Source organism: Gopherus flavomarginatus, chromosome 6 (genome assembly GCF_025201925.1).
Source record: "Gopherus flavomarginatus isolate rGopFla2 chromosome 6, rGopFla2.mat.asm, whole genome shotgun sequence".
NCBI classification, from domain to species: domain Eukaryota; kingdom Metazoa; phylum Chordata; order Testudines; family Testudinidae; genus Gopherus; species Gopherus flavomarginatus.
Window position 1 is genome coordinate 6,284,494 of NC_066622.1, and position 12,907 is coordinate 6,297,400.

Below are 12,907 nucleotides of genomic sequence, written 5' to 3' on the forward strand. Positions count from 1 at the left end.
ACAACTGGTGAATGAGAGAGAGAGGTAGTGTATAAGAACATAAGAATGGTCATACTGGGTCAGACCAAATGTCCATCTAGCCCAGTATCCCGACTTCTGACAGTGGCCGATGCCAGGTGTTTCAGAGGGAATGAAGAGAACACGTAATCAAGCCATCCACCCAGAGGTACACAGAAGTACAGAGACAGATGCTCCTGAACGCTCACCTCAGCTCTGACATTGACTCCCGCTGCAGGTCTGGGAATGAGAAGGAAACTCTGTGCCTCAGTTTCCCCATTACAACGCTGCCATACCTCATAAGGTTGTTGTGAGGCTCAGTGAATGAATGTATGTGAAGCGCTTTGAAGATGAGAAGCACCAGAAAAGTGCAAAACATTATCAGCTGGCATAAGGCAGCATAGATCATTCCACTACTACAGCTTATGGAAATGATCAAACTCATATAGGGTGATCAGATGTCCCATTTTATAGAGACAGTCCTGATTTTTGGGTCTTTTTCTTATATAGGCTCCTATTACCCCCCCCATCCCTGTCCCGATTTTTCACACTTGCTGTCTGGTCACCCTAAACTCATATGATAGAAGAAGCTCAGAGAAAACAAGTGAAAATGCATTTATTACCCAAAGTCCAGAAAAGGCCGTGACTGATTTAAAATACTCCAAAGCACATACCTTGGCAAAGTTTACTGCAGGCTTGCCACGGGCCATAGATGTTCCAGTAATACTGCTGAGGTTTGTCTTCAATCGGGATATTGAATGTGTATCGAACATCAGGGTTATATAAATTACCCACTGATAGAATCTGGGGAAAACAAAGACACACACGGATAAACTAAAATCAGTCAATCAATATCTGTGGTATTTTCACTCAGATAAAACCCAGCAGAGGTGCATTTGTGTGAAGGAAGCACACTGTACCTGAAGAACGATTTCTTGCTCAATGCGCTCCGTGGAATTAATCCTTTCGATTGTATTGTCTGAGCCACTGTATTCGATCACAGCATTCCCAACTTTGATTTCCCTTTTAAACATGCTGACGACAAAGTCTCCATTCAAGATGAAGGCTCCATGGCTGTTTGATAAGGCTGCGCAAAACAGGTACAAACAAAACCCCACACTCACATAAGTAACTCACGGACGCTGAAGCAATGTAGATCGAGCACTTGATTTGAGGTCCCATATACACACATTTTAAAACTATGGGGTCAGACCCTCTGCTGGTGTAAACCGGTGGTGCCGCATTGGCTTTAGTGATTTCCCTCCCTGATTTCCAGTGGCGGAGGAGCTTGTCCATACGGTTTTGGAAATGCCATGCTTGACATCAGTGGAAGCAGAGGGAGACTCCACATATTACAGGATCAGGCCCTTAGGCTGGAGTCATTGCCCCATGGTGGAGCCCAGCAGCCAGGCAGCAGGGTCAGGTGAGTCAAAGCAGTGATACAATTTTGCAGATTTTGAGACTTTTTTTTGGTTAAAAATCCTTATTTTGAGCCCTGCAAAATGAGTTGTTTTTGGAGGCGGGGAGCCAGTAGCGTAGGTGGGGAGGGGAAGTGGGACAGTGGCCGCTCCTTCACCAAGCATAAGTGGCACCTTTTTAATTTTACTCAGCTGGGAGCGGGAAAATAAAAAAGGCGCCACCCGCTGCGGCACTTTTACTGATGGGGCGGCTCTCCGGGTCTTGGGCGGCACCTCGGCGGCGGGCCCTTCACTCGCTCCGGGTGTCTTGGGCAGCACCTCGGTGGCGGGCCCTTCACTCGCTCCGGGTGTCTTGGGCGGCACCTCGGTGGCAGGCCCTTCACTCGCTCCGGGTGTCTTGGGCAGCACCTCAGTGGCGGGCCCTTCACTCGCTCCGGGTGTCTTGGGCAGCACCTCGGTGGCGGGCCCTTCACTCGCTCCGGGTGTCTTGGGCAGCACCTCGGTGGCGGGCCCTTCACTCACTCCGGGTGTCTTGGGCGGCACCTCGGCGGCAGGCCCTTCACTCACTCCGGGTGTCTTGGGTGGCACCTCGGCGGCAGGCCCTTCACTCACTCCGGGTGTTTTGGGCGGCACTGAAGCTTCATTGCTGAAATGCTGCCGAAGACCTGCAGAGCGAGTAAAGGTCCTGCTGCCAAGGTGCCCCCGAAGAGCCGGAGCGCCGCACCATCAGTAAAAGCGCTGCAGCGGGTGGTGCCTATTTTTTTCCACTCTCTCTGTTCCCACCACCTAGCTACGCAACTGCAGGGAGCTGCTGTAGTTTTCAAAGGAGGGGATGGGGAGCAATAAGCAGGATAGGCCTTTTCTGGTTCCAGGCTGGGACTGAGAAGAGGAGCCTCCCTCTGTGAGAAGACGCCTCGGTTGTCCCAACTCACGTTAGCTGGGGGAACAGCTATGGCTTTCTGACAGCCTCCTGCACTGAGAGGATTTCAGGCCTGGGAACACTCTATCCCACAATAGTGTCTCTGATTTTAAATCAAGATTGGATGTGTGGCTACATGTTGACGGATGTTTGGCTGTGCATGTGTGTGTTCCTTCTGTGTGCCACCACCCCAGCCCTGCGCAGACAGCTGGCATGGCAGATCTTGAGCAAATCGCCCAACGACCACAAGCTCCGTTAAGAGATGAAAGCAATCTGCTTTGATCTGTTTGCTATCACTTAAAATCTATCTTGTGTAGTCAATACATTTTTTTTGCTTTGTCTAAACCAGTGTGCCTTTGAGTGAAGTGTCTGGGGAAAATCTTAGCTCTGTGCGCAAAGGCAGTTGCATATCTTTCCCACATTGAGGGTAAGGCAAACTTTATTAATGAGCTTACATTGTACAGATCCCTGTGCAGGGCAAGACGGCTAAATTTTGGGTTTATGCTCTAGTGCGGGGGGGGGGGGGTGCGAGCCTGGAGAGCTGGGAAATTGTCTGTCTGTCTGAGTGGCTTAGGTATAGGCTTACTAGACAGCAAGTGTGAGAAATCGGGCAGGGGGTTGGGGGAAGGTGGAGGTAATAGGAGCCTATATAAGAAAAAGACCCAAAAATCGGGACATCCGGTCACCCTACTTAGGTACAGCACTGAGATAGCTCAGTTGGGTGTATGGCGCCACCTGCTGTCCTGCTGGGTGACAACAAGGCCTGGTGAGGCTGGCTGTGTCTCCAGCAAAGCAGTGTGAGAAAAGGGCCAGCCCAGCTCGGGGGTTAGGGGGATGCAGCGGTCCCCCTGGGGGTGACAACCTGTCTGCACCTGGAGGTGACAACCCATCACATGCTTTTCTGAAAGGTCTGCGCTAGGAATTATTTGGGGGCAATTCTCTGGCCTGCGTTACACACGAGGTCAGACTCAATCACAATGGTCCCTGCTGGACTTGGAATCTATGAATTATTTAAAGATTATCTTGTAGATCCTCTGCCACTAAAACCCATTGGGTCTCTCAAGGAAGAGGAGCTGGAGGACAGCGGCAGTGACAATACAACTGCTGTGCCTGCAGCTGAGGACTGCTCCTGCTTATTGTGGTGTGCCACAGCTCTGCGCTGGGAGACCACGGGGACGTCTACACTGCACACCCCTTATGGCGGTGCATAGAATAGAGACACTGCACGGCCCCCTAGCACAGATGCAAAACAGCTGTAAAACAGCTGTGTGGATGGTGAGACACTGTGTGAGCCAGTAGAGTAGAGACACCCCTGAACTCCTCAGGGATCTACCCTGCACCTGCACGGGTCTCTACACGCCCAAGCAGTGCCTTCCCCATCTACACAGCTATTTGTAGCAGTATCCCACTGCCTGCCCACTGCTGGAGGTTTTCCTAGCCATACAGAACGCTGGAAACTTCCTTCCCAGCAGGGAACGACTCTGCCAATGGGGAAAGGCTCCGGCAACTCCCCATGGCGGGGAAAAGCTCTGGTGGTGGGAAGCTGCAGCGAGCTATTGGAGTCTTTCCCCATTGTCTCCCTGCTGCCAGAGCCCTTCACTGTCACGTGTAGCTCCACACCACAGGTAGGAGGCTTCTCCCTGTGGCGTGTAGCTACACAGACCCAACAGGCCACTGCCGGTGGAGTACAGGGTAGACAAAACCCTTCAGGGAAGGTGAAATTTCCAGCTCGAGCGAACATACCCATCCTAGCTCCGAACAAGAGAGTGTGCTAACACTAGATGTGTAGGTGGGGAGGCGCGAGCAATGAGAGGGGCTTGTCATGCAGAGTACAATCCTAGCAGAGGCCCTAGGTCCATACACAGGGCAAGTAGCCCTTCCGGCTGCCATGGCTACACTGTGAGGTTTAGAATGTGAGGCAGGCAGAGCTAGTATGGGCATGCCTGGCTGCACAGGAAATCACAGCTTCCAGCTGCCGTACAGGCAGACCCTACGCTAGCCCCAGGCCTTTCAGAAGAAAGGCGGCCTGCTGGAGGTTGCTCCTAAAGACTGGGAACAGGCGGGGCGGCAAAGAGGTACCAGCTTGGTCTCTTTAAATGGTACACATAAACTGTACCTCAAATATTGCACAGATAGAGACAGGGGCTGGGCAAAGTTGTTTGCTGTAAAGGTTGTCAGACTGTAGAACCTTTGCATCCTGCATTTAGGTGCATCGGTAGGGTACGCTGCCTGGATTTCACCTTCCAATGGAGTTCAGCCAGCAGCATCTTTTTGTGTTTTATTCCAGGTCCTGAGGTATGCAAAAGCACTGACGGCTTAAAGCCTAACTGCTTTCTAAAAGGACCGGTTTCCTGCAAACAGCAATCTGCTGCACAACTTCACACTAATGCGATTAGGTAGCTAATTTCCTAAGTTAGTTTCCCCACCATTTCACCCATCACAGCTACATTACTACAAAGGTTCTCTACTGTAAAACCTAAAGCTACCATCAAAACATGGAAGGAGGGGTTGAAACATAACTAGGAAAGAGAATAAAGCAAATGATTGCTCAGCAGCTAACACGTACATGGCCAAAGGAAAACCTCAAAATGCAGGGTTCAGCCCCGACCGAATTCCTCCTACTGTGACTTAACACTATTAAGCAGCACTAAAACACATTAAAGGAATCCATTCCATTTAGTGCACCTTCCTACAACAATAGGGGAGACCGGTTAGACATCAGAGACTTGATGACAACATCAAATTCCTCCTAGATTGTTATGTAACTACTACAAGGTTCACAATCTCCAGGGCCTAAGATTTCACTCAGTGAGCTGCGAAATGAGTGTTCACATGCACACTTTTCACTTGCTTTTATTCAGGCCTGATAGGAAAAGCTGTTTTCCTAGCAACATTCAGTTAAAGAAATCACAACTGGCCCAGACCTTATACTCTACGCTGCAACATTAAAGAAAATTTGACTTCATGCTTCTCAAGAAGATTAAAGCCCTCCAGAAAGAACGGAGAGGTTCTTCTGGGCACAGGGGCCTGGCCGGGGTAGACTGTTCTGAATACACAGCAGGGAACTATATACATGGAAGATTATTTTTCTAGGAAAGAGAAGAGCAGGGAGGACTCTCTCCCTCTGGAGAACGACAGAAAGTGTTTAGAAAGTTTGACAGTTCTCTTGGTAACAAAGCTTGCAGATTCATCCAGTTTTGCTTAATTAGACACTTGTAAACATGAATTCATAATGGACATAGCCACAAATTAATGGCAATATGTATATAAGGGAAAAATACCTTGAATGGTCCCAATCCTGGAATCAAATCCATACAGCGGGACCCTACTGGGGCACAGGGGTTCACCGGCATGGACCAACTGTCAGGAGTAGGGCCAAGGGCCCACTTGATTTTGCATTTCCTTTCCCTGCACTGTATTCTCATTGGCAAGATTCTCTAATGACTGCAAAGGAAATATTTTCTACATCTCAAACCATGTGGAACACCATCAGGCCACTGATTTTCTTTAGCATATCAGGCTAGCTGGCGCTCCGGGGCCTGCTGGACAGGAAGCGTGACTCAGAAAGTCACACCTCCCCCTGAGTCTCCTCTTGCTTTTAGCTGACTTCCCCCTTCAGGCCTGCCCAGCCTGGCTCTGCCCACTCACTTGTAGGGAAACGGTGGCTCTACCCAATCACTTATGGGGCACAGAGTCTCTACTGTCTCTCCCCACTCCTGGAGTTATGCCATGCTGGGGGTGTTCCTTACACCCCACTCTTCCCTTAAGCATCTGTGTTAGGATACAGGACAATCTCTCCCATAGTAAATTGAGGCCTAAGTAGTGATACTATCAAAAAAAAAAAAATCCATGGGTGAAATTAACTCCTTTACACAAGGCCTGTCCATCATGTGTGTCCTACTTTGAGGGCTTACGTGGAACTTAAGCGCTGCAGGGGTTACATGCTGGCCCTGTGCACAGGGATGAATTTCACCCCAAGTGAAGACAACATTCCACAGAATCATAGAATATCAGGGTTGGAAGGGACCTCAGGAGGTATCTAGTCCAACCCCCTGCTCAAAGCAGGACCAATCCCCAACTAAATCATCCCAGCTATCCTTGCTTTGTCAAGCCGGGCCTTAAAAACCTCTAAGGAAGGAGATTGCACCACCTCCCTAGGTAACCCATTCCAGAGCTTCACCACCTTCCTAGTGAAATAGTGTTTCCTAATATCCAACCCAGACTTCCCTCACTGCAATTTGAGACCATTACTCCTTCTTCTGTCATCTGCTACCACTGAGAACAGTCTAGATCCAGTCTTTGGAACCCCCTTTCAGGGAGTTGAAAGCAGCTATCAAATCTCACCTCATTCTTCTTTTCTGCAGACTAAACAATCCCAGTTCCCTCAACCTCTCCTCATAAGTCACGTGTTTAAAATAACACTAATCATTAAAGCCAACACACACAGAGTTATTTTTTTTAAATCTATTACAATAAAAAACAACCTAACAACAAAACCAGCCTGTTTTGACAAGCTGATTATTCCGCCTTTGGAAAACAAAACAACGCCTATTGTCCAAAGAGGGATCCAGATAAATGCGAATGAACCACAGAGCTCCTGACCAACCCAAACAAAGGATGTGTGCAAAGGAAGAGAAACAGAGCCACAGTACGAGCACTCTGCAAATCAGCAGCAAAACTTCCTGGACTTCAATGTGGCCAGGATTTCACCCACCTCAGGATGAAATTCACAGCTGTGCAAAGGGCCAGCATGAACCCTATTGGGGGGAAACAGCAGGGCTGAAGTCGAAGACAGGCCTTATTGGGCATCTGCCCAGGTATCAAATTCACCCATAGGTGAATTTCCGCAGTGCTGGATTCTGCCATCCTTGCTGTCCTCACTCAAGCCGTACTATTTCAGGAGCAAGTTACTGCTCTGCGTGAATTCGGGGTCAGAATCTTGCTGCCATGTGCGCGCAATAGCTAAAGGTGAAGTTATCCATATAACATATCAGTTTAAATAAAACCAAGATGCTTGGGACCTGATTCTCGTTTACACTGCTCTGGCAGAGGTAAAGGGGAAATTGTATAAATGAAGCTCAGGCCTGTTATCTCCCAGTGGAATAGTAAAATATATATATTTTGGTTACAATCCCTAAAAATCTGTATAGAATTTCCATTGAAACCTTGTAAACATCTCTGTCTTTATACTCCAGCAAATGTAGCTTATGAAGGGATCTGTGTACTTGCTCTGGGACTCCGTAAATCAGAGCTCAATTCCCAGCTGTGTCACAGACTTCCTGAGTGACCTTGGGTGAATTACTTAATCTCCCTTACTTCCTACCTGTGGAATGGGAATACTACTATTTCCTGATCTCACAGGGGCATTGTAAGGATAAAGTAATTAAAATTTGTTAGCCTCTCATGTACTACAGCAACAAGGACCTTATAAGTACCCAAACACAGATAGGTGAAGCAAAATTAAGGCTAGCTGAGAAATATTCCTTAGCTGAGAAAGGGCCACATAAAATAGCATGTGTCTCTACATTCTAATGGGCATTAAACTTACCAAGGTAGTTATCATCTTCTGGTTTCCCTGAGTAACTGTGCTGCCGCACATCAATATTTGTAGCACCAGCAGGTATGCGTACCACGGTGTTATAGCCTAAAAGATTGAGCAGAAGGTCAAGACTATTCCTCAGCCATTCCATTTACTTTTTATGGGAGGAGGGAAACATCTTTAAAGATTGTAAATGATCAGGCATTACACAAACCAAATTTTTCCTGGAAAGGCAGCATAAATAGTTACAGAATAGAATATACCAAAGTTAGAGGGATTTTGCAGCTTACATGCGTGTTTTCATAGACTGTATGTAGTTAATGCTTTTATAGGCTTGCATTTTTCTCTATAAGTTTTCTGGTGACAGAGTCTTACCATAATGCACTGTGTTAAATGTGCCTGCAACAGTTTTGCATGAAGAATTATCGCCACCACAAACGCCACATTTGTCTCTCCTTGCCTTGGAATTTAGCACATGATCACAGCCAGCTTGCTATAAGAAAAAAAGTTAAAAACTAGATTGAACAAATATTAAATAGGACAGAATTTACAAATCTCCTAATTAAATCATATTAATCATCTGTGTACAAAGACCACCGCCAAACTATTTTTCCCCCCTTTTCCACATGTTTAGTTAATGTACAGTGTAACCATCTTACATTGAAGCTGTTTTTAAGCAGAGGGTCTCCAAAAAGCATGGACTCGTTATAATCAAATGTGGAATTTGCACATTGCAACATTATCACAATTTGGAATTTCTTTCCATAATAGTTTACTGTATCCTACTTCACTACTATTAACAGTGGGTAGCAGTGTATGCTAGTGCCCCTTACTCCCAAACAAGGCTTAACATCAAGGGATCGTGTACTTGTGCCTGTGACTGTGCCACTGGTAGAAGAAGAAAAAGGTGGCAATGTTATCCAGTTTAGAGATTGCCATGTGTACAAGGGAATCTCAGTTTGGGGAGTCACTGTGAATGGGTTGTTCTCAGATACAGGAGAATAGCATTACAATAATTGTGAAGAGGGGAAACAAATTCCGGCATGGTCAGACTTTCAAAAGAGCACAGGGCTAGATTTTTCATGTCCTTCCCACCCAAAATTGGGCTGAGATTTCAAGAGTGTTCAGCACCCAGAAACGGCAAGACTTGCGGACAGATTTTCAAAAGAGCTCAGTGTTGAGCTCTTTTGAAAATCTGGTGACTTATTAAAGTGCCAAAGTAGTTGCTGAGGTCTCTGAAATTTTCAGAGGGCTCAACACACACAACTAGAGCTGGATTTTCCAATCACAGGACACATGACCACAACAGCAAGACTTCTTTGATTTGCCTCGGGAAGAATCCACACTAGTACCCGTGAAGCCCAGATGTGGAAGTGGGATCGAGAACTGATCTTTTCAATAAAAACAAGAAAACAACCTAGTTAAACAGCGGAAGGAAATATTTACCCGACAAAGTCCTTGCACACAGATGTCATTTGTGTCTGGGCCACAAGGGGTGCCATCAACAACTCGATCCCTGAGCTGATAGTAGGCTGTGTTTCCTGCTACCCTACAGAACAACTTGCACCGATCTTTCATTAAAACTGGAAAAGCAAAAGGTCACATTATTTTAATTCTACTCCTTTATGCAGCCATTGCAAAGAGGCTGACGTTAATTTCCTGACATACTCACTTCCACTGTATTTAGGAACCCAACGCACATTAGGAGGTAGACCGTTAATGTTAAAATGTTTCCCATCAAAGTCAGCGCACTGCTCATCTCGGAAGTCTTTCTTTACTTTAGAGCATGGTTCAGTGTTGCAGGATTTAAATTTCATTCGACGACCCACGCAATATTTCCCACTATTCTTGGGCCTGGAGAAAAAAAAATCGCTTTAGTTCTAAGATGCAATGATCAACCACAAGCCTAAGATGCAATGCATCAACTGAGCCTCTATTTGAGTTCAATCTCACTCCCCCTAATATATCAACTTTTGGTACTTTTCATCCTCTGAGCCACTCAACCTCGCTCTCTCATCTCATGAAAGATGCTATTCAAAATGAGACTGGAGGCTAGGGAACCCATACGGTCATTCCTGCAGCAGCCAGGAAAACAGCTAGAATGGTACCCATTTTCCTTTCCCAGGGACTGCGTATGCTGCCTTGATTGCACGTGAGCACGTATGTTTCTCTTCCTGGGTTTGAGCCAGAGGGCTGGTAACAGGTGGCGGTGTTCTTATGATGATGTGGAGAGCTTGTATTTATCTATTACGTTGTTCTTTTATTCAGAGATTCGATAACACAGCAACCAGGGCCTGCAGCCATCCACAAGCTTTCCCCAGCCTTCCAAAAGGGAAGATGACTTTGGTCTCTGCTGCCACCCTCCACCTCATTACATAACAACAGGTGTTCTGCACTCACAGGGGTAGGGGAAGAAGCATAAACTTCTTCGGATCGCTCCCATGCTTGCGCATGATGGACCTGATTCAAAGCCTACTGAGCAAACAGGAGTTTTTCCACTGACTTCAGTGAGCCTTGGATCAAGTGCTATGCTACCAGCCACCGGTCCCACAATCACATCCCTCTAACTAGTTCAGGACGTTTGTTATTTACAACACTTCTTCTGTTCCTGATGAAGAGCCTATATTTTGTTCTTGCATTTCCTTAAGAAAGATCTCAAAGTGACAGCTAAATACTGCAAGCAGTAAGGGAAAGGGGTTAAGAACAAAGACAAGGGAAAATAAAGATCTGGGCAGGGGAAGGAGGAGGGAGGGAGAGAGAGCTGCACCCTACAGCTCATCACAACAAAGCCCTGATAATTTGCCACTTCCTCAACAGGCTAGTGGGATACCTGAAAGGCAGATAGATCTGGATACACAACAGGACACAGCTCGAAGTGGGCTGGAATGCAGGCCTGAATATGGAGCTGCAAAGGGAAAACCTCAAACAACTTCAGAACTACTTTGGACTGAAAATCTAGTGAAACGATGCTCTCTGGTGAGATTTCCATTCACCTGCTTCCGGTTACAAATGAAACCTGGGAATGGTGGAGGCATTGGAGGCACACAAAAAATCCATAGGCGCGGGAGTCAGGGCAGGATGCTTAACAATCCTCAGACCCCAAAAAACAAGCAAGCAAAGCCCAGGTTCAGTTTGTTTCTATACAGCAGTTGGGAAGGCACTTGGCAGAAGACTTCATGGGTGGCAGCTCAGGGGCTCAGGAGAGATTGTACTTGGGCAGCTAGCCCGAGCCACCACCCATGCAGTCACGGCCATACTGTTATTTTTAGCATGCTACCGCAAGCAGACTAGCTAATGAATCAGTGTGTGCATATCTTTAAGGGAACCACCTCATTAGCATGACAAACTCCACCCTCTTCTGAGGAGCACAGGGAGAGTGGGCAGAAAGAAAGTGTCCCAGGAGGAATGAATTCCCCCTCTGTCGCAGTCATTTTAAATTTTATGTTGGGAGAATCTACAGATAAAGATGGGACAATCCCTAGAGAGACATACACAGACCTCATCACCGTAAGACTTTATAAGCATTGATGGCCCACAGCACCTTGCTGTGACAATTATTGTTCGAATTACTGGAGAGCCTAGGAGCCCTAGTTGATTCTGAGGAACTAAAACACCAACAACATTTACCTTGCATAGCCAAGTAACAGCGTCTTCACATGGGTGAAAGTCTAGGCGCCTCTTGTCAATTTCAATGGCAGAAATTGACAAGAGCCTTCCAGGTGGGCAGCTGTCATTTTGACTTTACTGATGGGGAAAAAAAAAATTTCCCCGCAAAACTGAAATTTTTTCCCACAGAAAGGGCACTTCCCATCAGGAAATCATTCCAGCAAACAGCTTTTGACCAGCTCTACTCATAACCTGGCACCTCAAAACCACTAGTCTCTTCTATATGAACCAAAGGAGACCTGCCAGTAACTGCCAGTAGTAATGAGAGAATGAGCGTTCCTGCTGTGACATTAGAGGGACTGATCAGAAAGCATTTTCAGGACAGGAACTCATTTTCAGACCTAGGAAGTCCCCTTTGGGATGAAGTTTATGGTGCTTATTGTCAACTCAAAGGATAATATTTCCAGAAACTCTGGTAAAATTCTATCTGGCCACTTTTGAGGACCGAGCATGAGAAAGGATGCGACATGCCTTATAGAGCATGCAATCATCCAGTTTAAAAACAAACAAACAAACAAACAAACAAACAAACAAAAACACTTTTACAACTCCTACCCTTCATCATCGGCAGGATAATGGCTGGTCAGGACAGAAAATGTTTTTAGCATCCCCTCCCCAGAGGGAAAAAAAGGCTGAGTGGCACAACTATACAGTGCCCTCTAGAAGTTGGCCCCTATGGCAATCATCCTGCTTGCCCACTCCTAGAACTGGCCCCGATCACCTGCTTGTTAAATTTTCAAGCAAGCACCTTCATGTTTTCTTTTATGCTGCCTTCTTGCAGTATTCTTCCTCAAATCCCTCTTAAAACTCTTTTGCTGTGATGCCTACAGAAAACTCGACAATGGATAGGCCTTAAGAACAGCCATACTGGGTCAGATCAAAGGTCCATCTAGCCCAGTGTCCTGTCTTCCAACAGTGACCAGTGCCAGATGTCCCAGAGGAAATGAACAGAACAGATAATCATCAAGTGATCCATCCCCTGTCACCCATTCCCAGTTTTTGGCAAACAGAGGCTAGGGACACCATCCCTGCCTATCCTGGCTAATAGCCATTGATGGAACTGTAAACGCAGCAAAGAGTCCTTCATCGGATGCATCCACGAAAGCTCATGCTCCAATACGTCTGTTAGTCTATAAGGTGCCACAGGACCCTTTGCTGCTTTTACAGATCCAGACTAACACAGCTACCCCTCTGATAATTGATGGATCTATCTTCCAGGAACTTATCTAGTTCTTTTTTGAATCCTGTTATAGTCTTGACCTTCACAACATTCTCTGGCAAGGAGTTCCACAGGTTGACTGTGTGAAGAAATATTTCCTTTTGTTTGTTTTAAACCTGCTGCCTATTAACTTCATTTAGTGACCCCTA

The 12,907-nt window shown here is 46.6% G+C and overlaps 1 protein-coding gene across 2 annotated transcripts in view; it reads right to left on the reverse strand.

Moving 5' to 3' along the window:
* The window catches only part of ADAMTS9 (ADAM metallopeptidase with thrombospondin type 1 motif 9), a 141,107-nt gene that overhangs the window by 77,329 nt on the left and 50,871 nt on the right, over positions 1–12,907 (reverse strand). For both annotated transcript variants that reach the window (XM_050957230.1, XM_050957229.1), the window contains exons 13-18: positions 9,546–9,727; positions 9,320–9,456; positions 8,249–8,366; positions 7,883–7,978; positions 918–1,084; positions 672–801 (exon numbers count right to left, since the gene is read on the reverse strand). In XM_050957230.1, coding sequence (XP_050813187.1) covers positions 672–801; positions 918–1,084; positions 7,883–7,978; positions 8,249–8,366; positions 9,320–9,456; positions 9,546–9,727 — 830 coding nt within the window. The remainder of the gene's footprint in view (positions 1–671; positions 802–917; positions 1,085–7,882; positions 7,979–8,248; positions 8,367–9,319; positions 9,457–9,545; positions 9,728–12,907) is intronic.